Source organism: Spea bombifrons, chromosome 13 (assembly GCF_027358695.1).
Source record: "Spea bombifrons isolate aSpeBom1 chromosome 13, aSpeBom1.2.pri, whole genome shotgun sequence".
NCBI classification, from domain to species: Eukaryota; Metazoa; Chordata; class Amphibia; order Anura; family Pelobatidae; genus Spea; species Spea bombifrons.
The window spans coordinates 17514370-17528019 of NC_071099.1; the positions used below are offsets into that span (position 1 = coordinate 17514370).

The 13650-nt window shown below is 43.6% G+C and overlaps 1 protein-coding gene across 2 annotated transcripts; it reads left to right on the top strand.

The window, feature by feature from the left end:
* The first annotated feature begins 1999 nt into the window (after nt 1-1999).
* LRRC3C (leucine rich repeat containing 3C) lies at nt 2000-9615 on the top strand. Of its 2 annotated transcripts, XM_053453644.1 has the most exons (3): nt 2000-2389; nt 7544-7635; nt 8389-9615. In XM_053453644.1, exon 3 carries the CDS (start codon nt 8399-8401, stop codon nt 9110-9112), a length of 714 nt encoding a protein of 237 aa, XP_053309619.1. In that variant the 5' UTR covers nt 2000-2389; nt 7544-7635; nt 8389-8398; the 3' UTR covers nt 9113-9615. The 2 variants fall into 2 exon arrangements, with proteins under 2 accessions (XP_053309619.1, XP_053309618.1); XM_053453643.1 differs by lacking the exons at nt 2000-2389; nt 7544-7635 and having other exon boundaries at nt 8330-9615.
* Nucleotides 9616-13650: the final 4035 nt, after the last annotated feature.

The window sequence follows — 13650 nt, forward strand, 5'->3', positions numbered from 1 at the left end:
TGGGAAGGCTTTCTACAAGATGTTGGAGAGCTTCTGTGGGAATTATTGCCCATTCATCCATTATTGCCTATTCATATTGCCCGTTTGTGAGGTCAGGCGCTGGTGTTGGACAAGAAGGCCTGGATCGCAATCTCCATTCCAGCTCATCCCAAAGGTATTCAGTGGGGTTGAGGTCACCCCATTGAGGTTCCCACAAAGTGCTGTACCATTACCCGTTGCTGTTGTACCCATTCATTGCACAGCGAGATCTTTTTTGGTCTAAACACATATTTTTGTGTTTTTACAAATTAACTACACGTTACAATGTTATATTTAAGCCCTAAACCTCTCATTTTAGTCAATATAGATCGTATTAAAAATTCTCAGTTTAACCCATTATTGTAATTAAATGTTTAGAGTTCATATTGTGCATGGGCAACCATCAGTGCTTTACTTATCTAAACCTCAAAAAGTTGTCTTTGGTTTTTGGCTGTAAAGGCGTTAATACATTACTCTTATTAAGAAAAGGAGTGCTGCTTTTAACGTATTATTAGTGGATCCGTCCGAATTATTTAATCTTGCATCACAGTAGTTGTTAAATGATCTTTCGGAGAACAGAGGTCTTCTACGTAATCCCTCTTTCCCTTGTGACTCTTCTGAGTGATCATTCATGAGGGAAACTAGCTGGGGGCTGTGACAAAAAAGAATATTATTATTATTTGCGGAGTTAATTTAACTGGAAGTGACCTATATTATTTTGCAGAGAATACCCCTAAAGCGTAAACCTAAACGTATAAAGGAGTCACAGGGAGAGGAGAACACAATGGGGGCCACGCAGTGCGGCGTGAAACAGAAGAACAAATAGGAGGGGGCTCTGTGACCTGTGTACCCCTTCTCTGGGGGATAACGGGGTACATGTAGGTAGGTGGACATATAAAGTGACTTTGGCAGCAGGTCTAGGTCGCACGTGTCGAAATTCAAAAAGAAGATGTGACAGCTATGTATGAAACTGCTTTATCTCCATTGCTCTACACTCAAATGTAGAAAGGGGGTACTCACATGTGGGGTTCCTTCGCGGGAGGACTGGTAAGGGATCGGTGTGGGGGGATGTTTGGGTTTTTACCTTTTTTTGAGTGCTTAGCTTGAAGCACTTCTATGCAGCCCCTTTTGGTGAATTCATGTTGGATAGGACTGGGAACAGAATGTGTTGTCTTCTGAATATGTCCTGATCTGCTGTGTTAATGGGCCACTTGGTTTATTGTGTTACTGAGGATACAGAGCTTGTGCTCATGCCTACAGGGAAGGGCAATAAAGAAGAGTGGTATGGGGCAAATAAGTTGTTGGCCTTTACAAGTCTGCAGAGTGTCAATGACAGAGATTTCATCATTCTCCACCATACAGACTGTCACTGACAGAGAGTCAGCCTTCTCCGTCACAGAGACTGTCACAAAGAGAGTGGTTAGCCTTCTCAACAATACAGACAGTCACTGACGGAGAGGTCAGCTTTCTCCATTTTACGAGGTGACACAGAAGTCACCAGTCCAACCTGACCGAGTGGCGGACAGAAAAGCCTCTAAGGACGGATTATATCATCTCGACCTGACCATGGTGGAAAACACAGCTGCTTTCACGACATCTCATAAAACCCAACTCCACCGCCCATTCCTTGGACTACATCGCAGAAAACACTATTAAAACGTATTTTAAATCACCAAAAATTGCCTTTGTGTTCCATTTTTCAGAATAATGTTTATCTTTACCCTTTTCAACCCCCAAAAATATGTTGTATGCTTTGTTCTTCAGCTGTATAAGCCCCTTGGAAAGTTTAAATAGTTTTTTTTGCTATTTTTCCATCTTCTAAAACTGTTTTGCTATTTTGAAAATCCACAGCTATTTGTGTTTAGCCGGCTACATCTACCCCCCCCTCCTGGTTCTTTTCTCCCTTCCCAGTCTGTTTTCCTCCAGTGTCTCCTGTCTTCTCTCTTTATCCACCACTCTCCCTCCCCTCCTTTTTTCACATCAGGCGGAGTTTCCAATCACCACCGGAGAAACATCATTCTCTTGCAGGAAAACACACAGAGCTTGTTAGGGAGACGTGAGGATGGGCTCTGAGATCTGTGACCTCCTCTCACAACATTAATAACTCCACCGGGACCAGGAGGATACAGGCAGGGATGCCTTCTCACATCATCTTGTCTCCATGACTCTGTCTTATGGATGCTCCTCTCTCATCAGCACAACTTTCTGCTTCCTCGAGGCTTGAAAGAATACAAGGTGCCTGTTGCTTATGAAGGAACGTTGCTTGCGGGGCGACCTGGTCTTTGGGTTCCAGCTGCCTTGTAGATAACCTGGCCATAAGAATTGTTCTTGATGTGACAAAATGGAATCGATGTAAAGAAGGACAACGCAGGTAAATCATATTCCTCCTATGTAATGGGATGTGGCTATAAAATGTTTCTCATCTATAAAAAAATGTCCATTTTGGGAACTAGAATAAAGGTTTTGAAATCTACACGTTAATGGATTTTCATTGCATGTATATTATTTTTTTTTATCAGGGCGCTGATTATTATTCATTGGGTTAACAAACATGGGTTATAAACATGGGCGTAGGAGCCCCTAAAAATCTGGGGGGGATAGCATTTTTACTGGTAGGGTATACCTGGCCATTTCACCAACAGGGACTTTATGACATCACATTATAAATACAGACACATTAATATGTAGTTGGCCCCCCTTTGCAGCTATAACGGCTTCCACTCTTCTGGGAACGATTTCCACAAGATTTTGGAGAGTTTCTGTGGGGAATTTTTGCAACCATGCCTTTATGGACCTTGTTTTGTACACTGGGGCACAGTCATGATGGAATAGAAAAGGACCGTCCCCAAAACTGTTCCCACAAAGTTAGAAGCATAGTGTTGTCCAAAATGTCTTAGTTTATCACCTTCAGCTCATAAAACGTTCTACTGGATGAATGGGAGAAAATTCCCACAGAAACAGAAAAATCTTACAACCACAGATGGACCGCACTGGACCCAGCCACAGAGACTACTATGATGTATTCAAGGAACCATCTAACACGTCATGCACACAGGAACATATCCACACACTTAAACACTTGAATAACATACACACGCATGCACACACAATAATACACCCCAAAAGATTCCCACACTAATATACCTAGACACATGCCCACTATAACACACCTGGAAACATACTAACATACCCATAAAAACAGATGTGCACAATAACATACCCACAAACATACACTATCACACCCAGACACGCAAACACATCCTTCACTTACTCTGCCTACCCCTAGATTTAACACGTGGCGCTTTGTATTAGTGATGGCCTAGACCAAGTGTCCAAATGCTACACACAGTGACACACACACTCATTTTAACCAGAAATAGGCCTGGATTTAACCCTAGGTGCCCCTGAGTTAAACGTGTTACAGGGAATCATTCTCTTCCCTTTAACACACACATGCACTGCTCTTACGCATGCCTGCCCACAAAAACAGATATCTACGCTGCAATTGCCTGCAGATACACACTTGCCAATACTCACACATATGCACTACTCTTATACACGCCTGCCCAAACATACATAAACTGCTCACACACACACACACATGCCTCCCCATAAATATACACTGCCCTTGCACATACTTACACAGACGTATACACTATAAGACAAATACACTCCTTATATACACACATATACACTGCCCATACACACGTACACATATACAATGCCCATACACACGTACACATATACAATGCCCATACACACGTACACATATACACTGCCCATACACACGTACACATATACACTGCCCATACACACGTACACATATACACTGCCCATACACACGTACACATATACACTGCCCATACACACGTACACATATACACTGCCCATACACACGTACACATACACACTGCCCATACACACGTACACATACACACTGCCCATACACACTGCCCATACACACGTACACATATACACTGCCCATACACGCTGCCCATACACATATACACTGCCCTCATATGCGCATGCCCATACACACACATATACACACACATATGCCTGCCCAAGTGCCCATACACATTCATAAACATTGCCCATATACATGCCTCACCATATGTATATGCACACACACATATCAGACCCCCCCTCCGTTTTGCACATCAGACCCCCCCCCCTCCGTTTTGCACATCAGACCCCCCCCCCTCCGTTTTGCACATCAGACCCCCCCCCCTCCGTTTTGCACATCAGACCCCCCCCTCCGTTTTGCACATCAGACCCCCCCTCCGTTTTGCACATCAGACCCCCCCCTCCGTTTTGCACATCAGACCCCCCCCCCCCGTTTTGCACATCAGACCCCCCCCCCCGTTTTGCACATCAGACCCCCCCCCCTCTGTTTTGCACATCAGACCCCCCCCCTCCGTTTTGCACATCAGACCCCCCCCTCCGTTTTGCACATCAGACCCCCCCCCTCCGTTTTGCACATCAGACCCCCCCCCCCTCCGTTTTGCACATCAGACCCCCCCCCTCCGTTTTGCACATCAGACACCCCCCCTCCGTTTTTCACATCAGACACCCCCCCCTCCGTTTTGCACATCAGACACCCCCCCCCTCCGTTTTGCACATCAGACACCCCCCCCCCTCCGTTTTGCACATCAGACACCCCCCCCCTCCGTTTTGCACATCAGACACCCCCCCCCTCCGTTTTGCACATCAGACACCCCCCCCTCCGTTTTGCACACCAGACACCCCCCTTCCCCCCCTTTTTGCACATCAGACACCCCCCCCTCCGTTTTGCACATCAGACACCCCCCCCTCCGTTTTGCACATCAGACACCCCCCCCCTCCGTTTTGCACATCAGACACCCCCCCCCTCCGTTTTGCACATCAGACACCCCCCTTCCCCCCCTTTTTGCACATCTCTTACCTTTCTCTTCCTCTTTGCCCTCTGGTTTGCTGCTGACTCTCATTGCAGTGCGGCTGCCCACAGCTGTTTATTCTGAGCGCCGGGGCTGGGATATAAACGTCATATCCCGTCGCCCGGCGCTCAGTGACTGGTAAGTGTTACTTTAATGTTGGACTGGTTAGGGAAATCCCCAACCAGTCCTGCACGCTGCAGCTGCTGATCGGGCCGCTGGGCGCAGACGGCATTCACCTCACACAGCCCTGGGGGGGATTTCTCTATTATCGGTCCCCCCCGCATGATTTCCTGGGGGGGATCCATCCCCCCCGTCCCCCCCGGTTCCTACGCCCGTGGTTATAAATGGCTTTCACGCCGAGAGTTTTCTTAGAACTCCACAGGATCTCGCTCGTCGATCTCTATCGCCGAGTGTTTTCCGTGGAAAGATCACAGGGAATCCCCGTAGGGATCGCTCCGTTGGGGTTTCATCTCTGTAAGATTCAGAGCCGTCTGACTCCCAATCTGCGGACAGCACCGCATCCTATAACCGGTGGTAAAAGCGTCATCGGTATCTACAGCCTCAAACTGTGCAACGCAGGGTGTTGAGGTAACAAGAAGATGGAGTCAAACTTTTCACAGGTGTCTTGATCCAGGATTAAGCCCTGGAATGAGCAACATTTGGAAGTCAAGCTACACAGAACCATAACTTCTATAATATGGCAGGACGCTACTGTCGGTTGACTGTGGTTGGTGTCTTCTGTAGCAGGACTCTCAGATCTTGCCTATCCCTATGTGATACGGTGGACCTTCAGAACATCTGTCTTCACGTCGACGGCTTGGATTTAGATATAAGCCCTGGGTGTGCCCTTCTGTCAGCTGTACGCAGCAGGGGGGGGACAGATGGTCCTTTTAACATAAAAATGCATCACGTAGGGATGCAAGGATCTTAACGCAGCCCTGCAGAATTCATTATATAGGTTCAAAGGGAAAATTTGAGCTGTATATTGTCAATACAAACATTCAGGCTAACAAATCCCTGTGCGTTTGAGTGTTTGGCTGCGTTGGGTGTGTGTGTACGGCGTTCCTCCTATCACTGGTACCCAGACGGGTAATTCTTGTTTTCGCTTGTGTCCATCACAAGATAACCATCCCCAGACTCTCAACGGTTAATCCTAGAGCGCAGTCAGGAAAACAACATGCAGGTTCAGCAACTGAGCCGCTAAATATCCAATTATACATTAATGAATTCATCAACCCGTCGGGCTTCTTCATGGTAATAACAACTCACGAAGACAAATCTGTGGCAGAAAAAGCTATAGCCCAGCCTATCAACTTGTAACAAATAGACGCCACACTTTGTAATTAAACATATTCTGAGGAGGAAGCGGAGAAAATGGAACAATAGCAACAAAACAGTGGGGTTTTCTAGTTGTTGCAGGTGAATATTAGTTCTGCCTCCAGAAAATGCAAGAACCGTCCATACAACCACTCCCTACAACGTGTTCCATGTGTCCCCTCTGTAACTAACACTGTAACCGTCCCTTATAGTATATATTCTATATCTCGTCTATAACCCTCACCACTAGCCCTATCGTACCATCCTTGTATCCCATCTATAACATCACATGACCAACCCCTACAGCAGATTCCATTTACCCCATCAATAACTCACATAACGGCCGCAATTTAGAAATCACATAAGAACCGATCCCCTATAATACATTCACTAAACCCGATTCCATCTGTGACTCCCATTATAACAACCGCTTCCATTCTATAGCTCACAAAATCCACAAAGTGCGCTCACTTTATGTTATGCTTTCTGTAACTAACTCTATAAAACAGTCTGTAGGTTCTTTCTATGGAGCAACTATTTCCTGCAATATTTACCTCAAAAAACACATAATATGTAACCCTGTATAATATGCTATACTCACCAATCCTTATACTTCCTTGATAAATGACCAAATACCCAAAATAATGTCTGTATTCTGTGGATAAACCACATTATAACGATTCTATTCAATTTACCCTATATCCTTTATCTATAGCTGCTCCCTACGTTACCTACTTCTTTAATATATATATATTTTCAAAGAGAGACTGAAAACAACGGAGGCCTCCAGGTCTACAGATAAACATAGTTTATCAACAACAAAAAAGAGCTAAAACCAGGTTTTTGTCATTGCTAACCCACATTACTGTATACATCACTCAACTTTAAGATTAAGGAGAATAAGATTTTCGGTGGGATTTCCCCATTAAAGACATCAAGCATTCAGAACCCTGCTTTAAACACTTAAGACTTATGAGGGCCATCGCTTAACAGGCCCCCAAACATAGGAAGACACAAACATAACATAAACATGGGAAGCCACTGAGCTCTAGGTGGAATTTGATGGCAGCGAAGAACCATTCAGCTCATTGAGTAACTATTGATGAATGCTTTTTTTTATTTTAGCAATAGACTTAATCCACCATTATCCATCGAAAATATAGAGATCAGGGACTTTTACATCTAAAACGCCCTCGATTAGATTTCCCTTGGGGATGAGACATCGTTAGGAGTATGCAAAAATATTAGGTTGCCCATTCATATTTTATCAACCTGCTTGTAATGTTTTCTAGGCTTCTCGTGAATAATCCATTAGGGGCTGTAAATTATCTCAATTATATTCGCTCTGAAGGAATTGAACAGAAGCAGTCGGTCCTGTACCCAGGTAAGAAGCATAACTGTCTGTGTATTAGGAGAGGTGAGAGGTCTGTCTCCTGATGTCTGTGTATTAGGAGGGGAGAGAGGTCTGGGTCCTGATGTCTGTGTATTAGGAGGGGTGAGAGGTCTGTGTCCTGTTGTCTGTGTATTAGGAGGGGTGAGAGGTCTGTGTATTAGGAGGGGTGAGAGGTCTGCGTCCTGATGTCTGTGTATTAGGAGGGGTGAGAGGTCTGTGTCCTGTTGTCTGTGTATTAGGAGGGGTGAGAGGTCTGTGTATTAGGAGGGATGAGAGGTCTGTGTCCTGATGTCTGTGTATTAGGAGGGGTGAGGGGTCTGTGTCCTGATGTCTGTGTATTAGGAGGGATGAGAGGTCTGTGTATTAGGAGGGGTGAGAGGTCTGTGTATTAGGAGGGGTGAGAAGAAGTCTGTGTCCTGATGTGTGTATGTATGATTGTGTAAGAAAGGTTTCATATAGTTGTGTTTTTGCAGATTGGGAAAGGTGTGTGATGTGTGATGTGTGGTGTGTGATGTTGTTATTGTATTTATGAGACAATAATTATCAGACCTGTCTGTGTGATAGGAGGAAACTTACTTCTGACTCTCTTTGATCAGGGGGATATAGAACTGTCCTTCTCTTCAGCTCCATGCCCAGACACTGCTATTCATAACCCACTTACTGCTGAGTATGCTGCTGGCTGGCCATGCCTTTCTTGGACTGGTACCTTCGGCGCTCACTGGCAACATGGCTTTTCTTTCACAGTTTGGTTTTGATGTCCCTCTGCTTCCAGTCGGCTACAACCTTCCCCAAAGGCTGTTATCCTTCCCTGGAGGACGGCTACAAGACTCTGCGTTGCAGCAATGCCCAGCTCACAGAAGTTCCCCGAGACATTCCCAATGACACTAATCGTCTTTACTTAGATTTCAACCAGATCGCCTACCTCCCCCCGGACGCTTTCCGCAATCTCCCTGTTCTTATAGAGCTGGACCTTTCCCATAATTCTTTGGGACAACTGGACGCCACGTCCCTAAGGGGTCTGACTGACCACTTGCACTCATTGGATCTGTCTTCCAACAAGCTGGTGTCTGTCAGAAAGGAGGTCTTTGCTAACCTGAAGGCCCGTACAAACCTATCGGGCAACCCTTGGATGTGTGACTGCGAACTTCAAGAGTTGATCCGATTAGTGGATTTGGACCCTGGTTCATCCAGTGCAATTGTCTGTGCTACCTCCGTGCAAGAGGAGCACGCTGGCAAACCTTTTCTACAGGTGGTGAAAGAGGTGGACCTGTGCAATGTTTACAAGAGAACCACGGACATAGCCATGCTCGTCACAATGTTTGGGTGGTTTGCCATGGTCATTTCCTACCTGGTGTATTATGTACGTCAGAACCAAGAAGATGCCCGGCGCCACCTTGAGTACCTCAAATCCCTGCCAAGTAAGCAGAGGAACTCTGAGGAGCCCTCCACTCTAAGTACTGTTGTTTAAATTAGGTTTTAGAGTCTTTGTTAACACAGACCACTCACATGATGGATAACTTCTGCTAATTTATAATTTTAATACTGAGTAATGCCTTCACTTTGGCAAGCAAGTCAATGTATTGCTGCTCAACATGGCCTTCACTGGTGTCAGGAGAACTTCGATAGAAAAGATTTGCCAATGTCTTTATGTCTCACTTTATATATTTCGACTGCCTTTACATGATATCTGCTGTTTATTACATGTGTCGGCCGTTTTCCAGGTCATCCAGGTGATGTAAAACATGAAGGATGTGACTTAGGAAAGGGAGGTAGAGAGAGAACAAACGAGGCAGGATTAAGAAACGCGTGGACCTTGGGCAGGTCTATACCTACAGCTTCCCAAGAGCCCATACAAAGCCCCAGCAAGAACCCAGATTAAGTCATCTATCCATAGTACAAGCCATAGTAGATAAACTGCATTCTACAACATCTGCTTCACTCCAACATATCTAACGCAACTTGAGGAAACACAACAACACTATAAAATATAAAAAGAGCCTAACGAGACTGATCCTTCCAACAGGATTTCTGCGAGACATTTTAATGATGGGAAATAGTGTAATGAATGTCTATTATCTGACGATCCATCTGCTCTAAACGATGGCTCCTCAACGATGGCTCCTCAACGTCTTATCACCATAGAACGGTAAAACCCCACCTATGAGCAATGGAATGAGCCAATCGTCATGAGGCCCCAGGACAGACTATTTGTAAATGTCTGATGAGACCAAACAAGGGCTATACAAATGCTGTTGGGCTGCACCAGCCGTTGATGAGAGTTTTAGAGGTTTAACTTTGGTCCATCTTGGCACAGTTAATGGCACCTGTGCCAGAACCCTATCTTATTTTCACTGGACAGGTTAAAATCTGGCCCCGATATCCATATAACGTTAACATTCGATTCTTTTTTTTACTTTTTAATTGGTAAGATTTTTGCCTCACCTACATTTTTAGACTGCAGGTGCTTCTAGGAAATATATAAATTCTTTAGACATTCCTGAAAAACTGGTAGAATTTTTCTCTGCTCTGGATAGTTTTCTATGAAATATTTTCAGTTTTTTTTTTGTTTTGTTTTTTTTTTTTAGATGTAATTGAAATCAAAATCAGGTGAACGTTTTCCAACCTTGACCAAAAAACTGTGAAACTTAATATTGCAAAACACCCCTATTTTCCAAATGTTCTAAGACTGTTTGCACCTATTGCTGATAATCTGCCATCGGGGGGGGGGGCACCTTACAAATTCTAGCTCTGTCTATGCTTATTTGTGAGTGGGGCGTTATTTATACGACCCATTGGATTCTGCACCGGTGTCTACCTTTTATACCCCTCTACACCCGAGGAAGAGGCAGAGCATTGGTTGTAGGATACGTGTAAAAAGAGACGGTGCGGAGGAATATATGCCTTAATTATTAGTTGAAAATAATCCAATAAAATGATTTTTATAATATAAATTAAAGTGTATTTGATTTACTGGTATCTTATATTTTTTTGTACTTTTTTTGTGTGTTTAGATTTCCTTTTTATGATGGATGAATTTTAGATTTTTGCATTATTTCTGCATTCTAGCAGCCACAACACCGCTTTTTGAGTGCTATAATTTTTAAAAAAAATATTTTCTATAATATTGTAAATAGATATTTTTTTAGACAGGGAGTGACGTCCCAGCTTCAAACCCTCTCCTGATTCTTTGGATCTTTATAAACATTTGATTTTCTAACCTCTCTACACCTGCCGACGAGGCACCGTATATCAAGGACGGGGTTAAACACCTTGGCAGCACCACTCCATTGTAGGGAGCTAACCGGATTCCTGTGAGAATGAATAATATATGAAGATAACGCTGGGCAGAAGGATAAGGTAGCGTCTATCTCCTCCAAGAACAAGAACCTCCAGGTAACTAAATCTCGACCGCATTGTCGCGTGCCGGACGTCCCCGCGCATTGAGGTCGCCGTTGCTGCGCAGCCGGATATATCGGTGTCGCACTCCCGGGAAACTTTTGTCCCAAAAGGATCACTCGGATGTTTATTCTTTAATAGGATGGGATTTCGCTGCCCTGCGCGATCAGCCTTTTTACGCAGAGTCCCTGCAAAGTTTGCCCTCTGCTGCCATGATGCTTCCCAGCCGACAGCGGAGTTGGCCCCAGATTTTAAGGCTTAATTATCAGGTATCAGTTAACGAAAAATGAAAGATTGCTTCAATTAGGGTTGGCCTGTAAGGCTTATATCCGTGGACGGCAGCAAAGCGATTTCCTTGATGCCGCTGTTTGTCCCTTATTTGAGACTTGAGTCTTGGAAGCATCCTCAATATCATTAAAACATACATTCGACAATTCACTTAAATGTAAAATTAAAGTGGAGAACGCTGTAGGGACTTAAATGATGAAAATGCGCAAAGTTCACCATACCTCCCAAGTGTCCCTCTTTAGGAGTGGCAGTCACTCTTTTGGCCCTAACTCTCCCGTTGCTCTACAGCCGTAACAGTTACAATAATGTGTATGCAAAGAGAACAAAATTGGTTTATATGTTAAATTGTGTAAATAAAAACATTGTTTATCTTCTAAATACCTTACTATCTTACAAAGGCACATTAAATAGTAACAAGTCTTGATAAAGCCCCGCCCCAGCCACACCTCAGCCACACCCCTAGAACAAAAGTTGTCCTCTTTGACCATTTAAGGTATAATGATTTTTTTTTTTAAATTTAGATAAAATCCTTCAAAAAATGCCATATGGTGAGTTACAATATTTACACAGTGACAGATCCCACATCCAGACCCAATAAATGATGCGCACGCGATGTCATAGTTACTATGCTTTCTTTGATGGGTTTATGATGATAACCAACAGCTGAGGATGTATAATAGAGCTAATTAGAGTGCTAACCATGCGATACAAACAGAATAGAGCGTTCGCAGAGACAGACAGGTCTCTCCTGTTTGAAGCAGAAGTAATGCACCAACTACCATGAATACATGAGACCCGTAGAACGGAATGAATATCTCTTGATTAATGTTTAAGGTAGAGGAAAAAAATACATTCTGCGTTATAATCGTTATGTCCAGCTCAGAATGAATTCCTAAAATTGTCCCTGATTGGAACATGCATTGTATACGTGAAATAATGGTAATATGTAAATGAGGTGTTCCTCCATAATGGTTTTTGTGCTGCACAAAACCCCAATACACCAATTTTGGCATTTGATTGTGAAATCGATACTGATAAGATCATTGTTTTTCTGTTTTTTTTTTCTAAGTTATCTTTTCTTTTGATAAAGGAATAAAAAAGGAACAGAAAGATGAAAGGTTAATAGAGAAGAGATTATAAGCGGCTACAATATATATGGAAAAAGGATAGAAATGGTACTTGAGACAGGTTGAGCGTCTTCCGTTGGATAGAAAGCATGATCCAGTGCTACCGGGTCGAAAACTTTCAACACTATCTAGGTCTCTTCTTCAGGCATGGTCTTAAAAGCTTGCAATCCATTATACGTTGGTTAGCCAATAAAACTATCGTGTTTACCAAATTTGCTTTCTCTCTTTCTATGGCTAACATGGTACTCCAGTGGGACCACAAGATATAGACACAAAACCCTACGCTTTCTCTGACTATTTATTTACATTCTGACATCTTTGATTTCCAGACGTTGTTGGATGAACGCAATGGATGGGTCCGGCAGACAGACAGACCGGTCATTCATATTACTGATGTGGGGCCGATGGAAAAAGTGATCCTCTTTGCAAGCAGCTAGTGAGCTTTATGGGGTGTCTCTTTTACAAAATGCCCACCAACTCCCACCGAATTTATTAAGTTACTAAGCATCTATTTAGTTAGTATGGAAAGAAGTGTGAGTCGCATTACAGTTAGGGACTCGAGAGGTTTCTCAGCAGAGCCTCATGGGGGAGGCCAGCAATTAAAGCAATCTTGAAGAAAACACATTGCTTTGGGTAGGAGAAAAAAAAATGTTTTAGAAATGGATTAAAATCAACTCAAACTGTGAGATGCACAGTGCAAGAATCACTCGAAACGTCTTATACAGCGAGAGAAATAACTGAAGAAACCTCTCAACAAATGTCAAGCAGCGAAGCAAGCGCTCTGAAAATCTCTGGAAATGAATGTGCGTTCAGAGTAGGCTCCAGGAGAGAGTGGAATAAAGTAGCAGGAATCTACCTTCACTTCTTCGATCAAGTATTGCTGTTTAACAAAACTGCCGCCAAAGGAAAAGGAAAGTTATGATATCTAATGGTATGGAAAAAGTCAAGCGTGTGTATATAAAACAATAAGAAATGGGGTAAGAAAACACTATCTATCTATCTATCCATCCATCTATCTATCTATCCATCCATCTATCTATCCATCTATCTATCTATCTATCTATCTATCTATCTATCTATCTATCTATCCATCCATCTATCTATCACTATCTATCCATCTATCACTATCTATTGTAGGGAACAGCTCACGCATGGGGCGGCAATGACAGTCTTCACACAGGTTTCAAACGTAAAG

Coding starts and splice junctions, on each gene's coding strand:
- LRRC3C (XM_053453643.1), top strand. CDS start 8,330: ATGCCTTTCTTGGACTGGTACCTTCGGCGCTCACTGGCAACATGGCTT.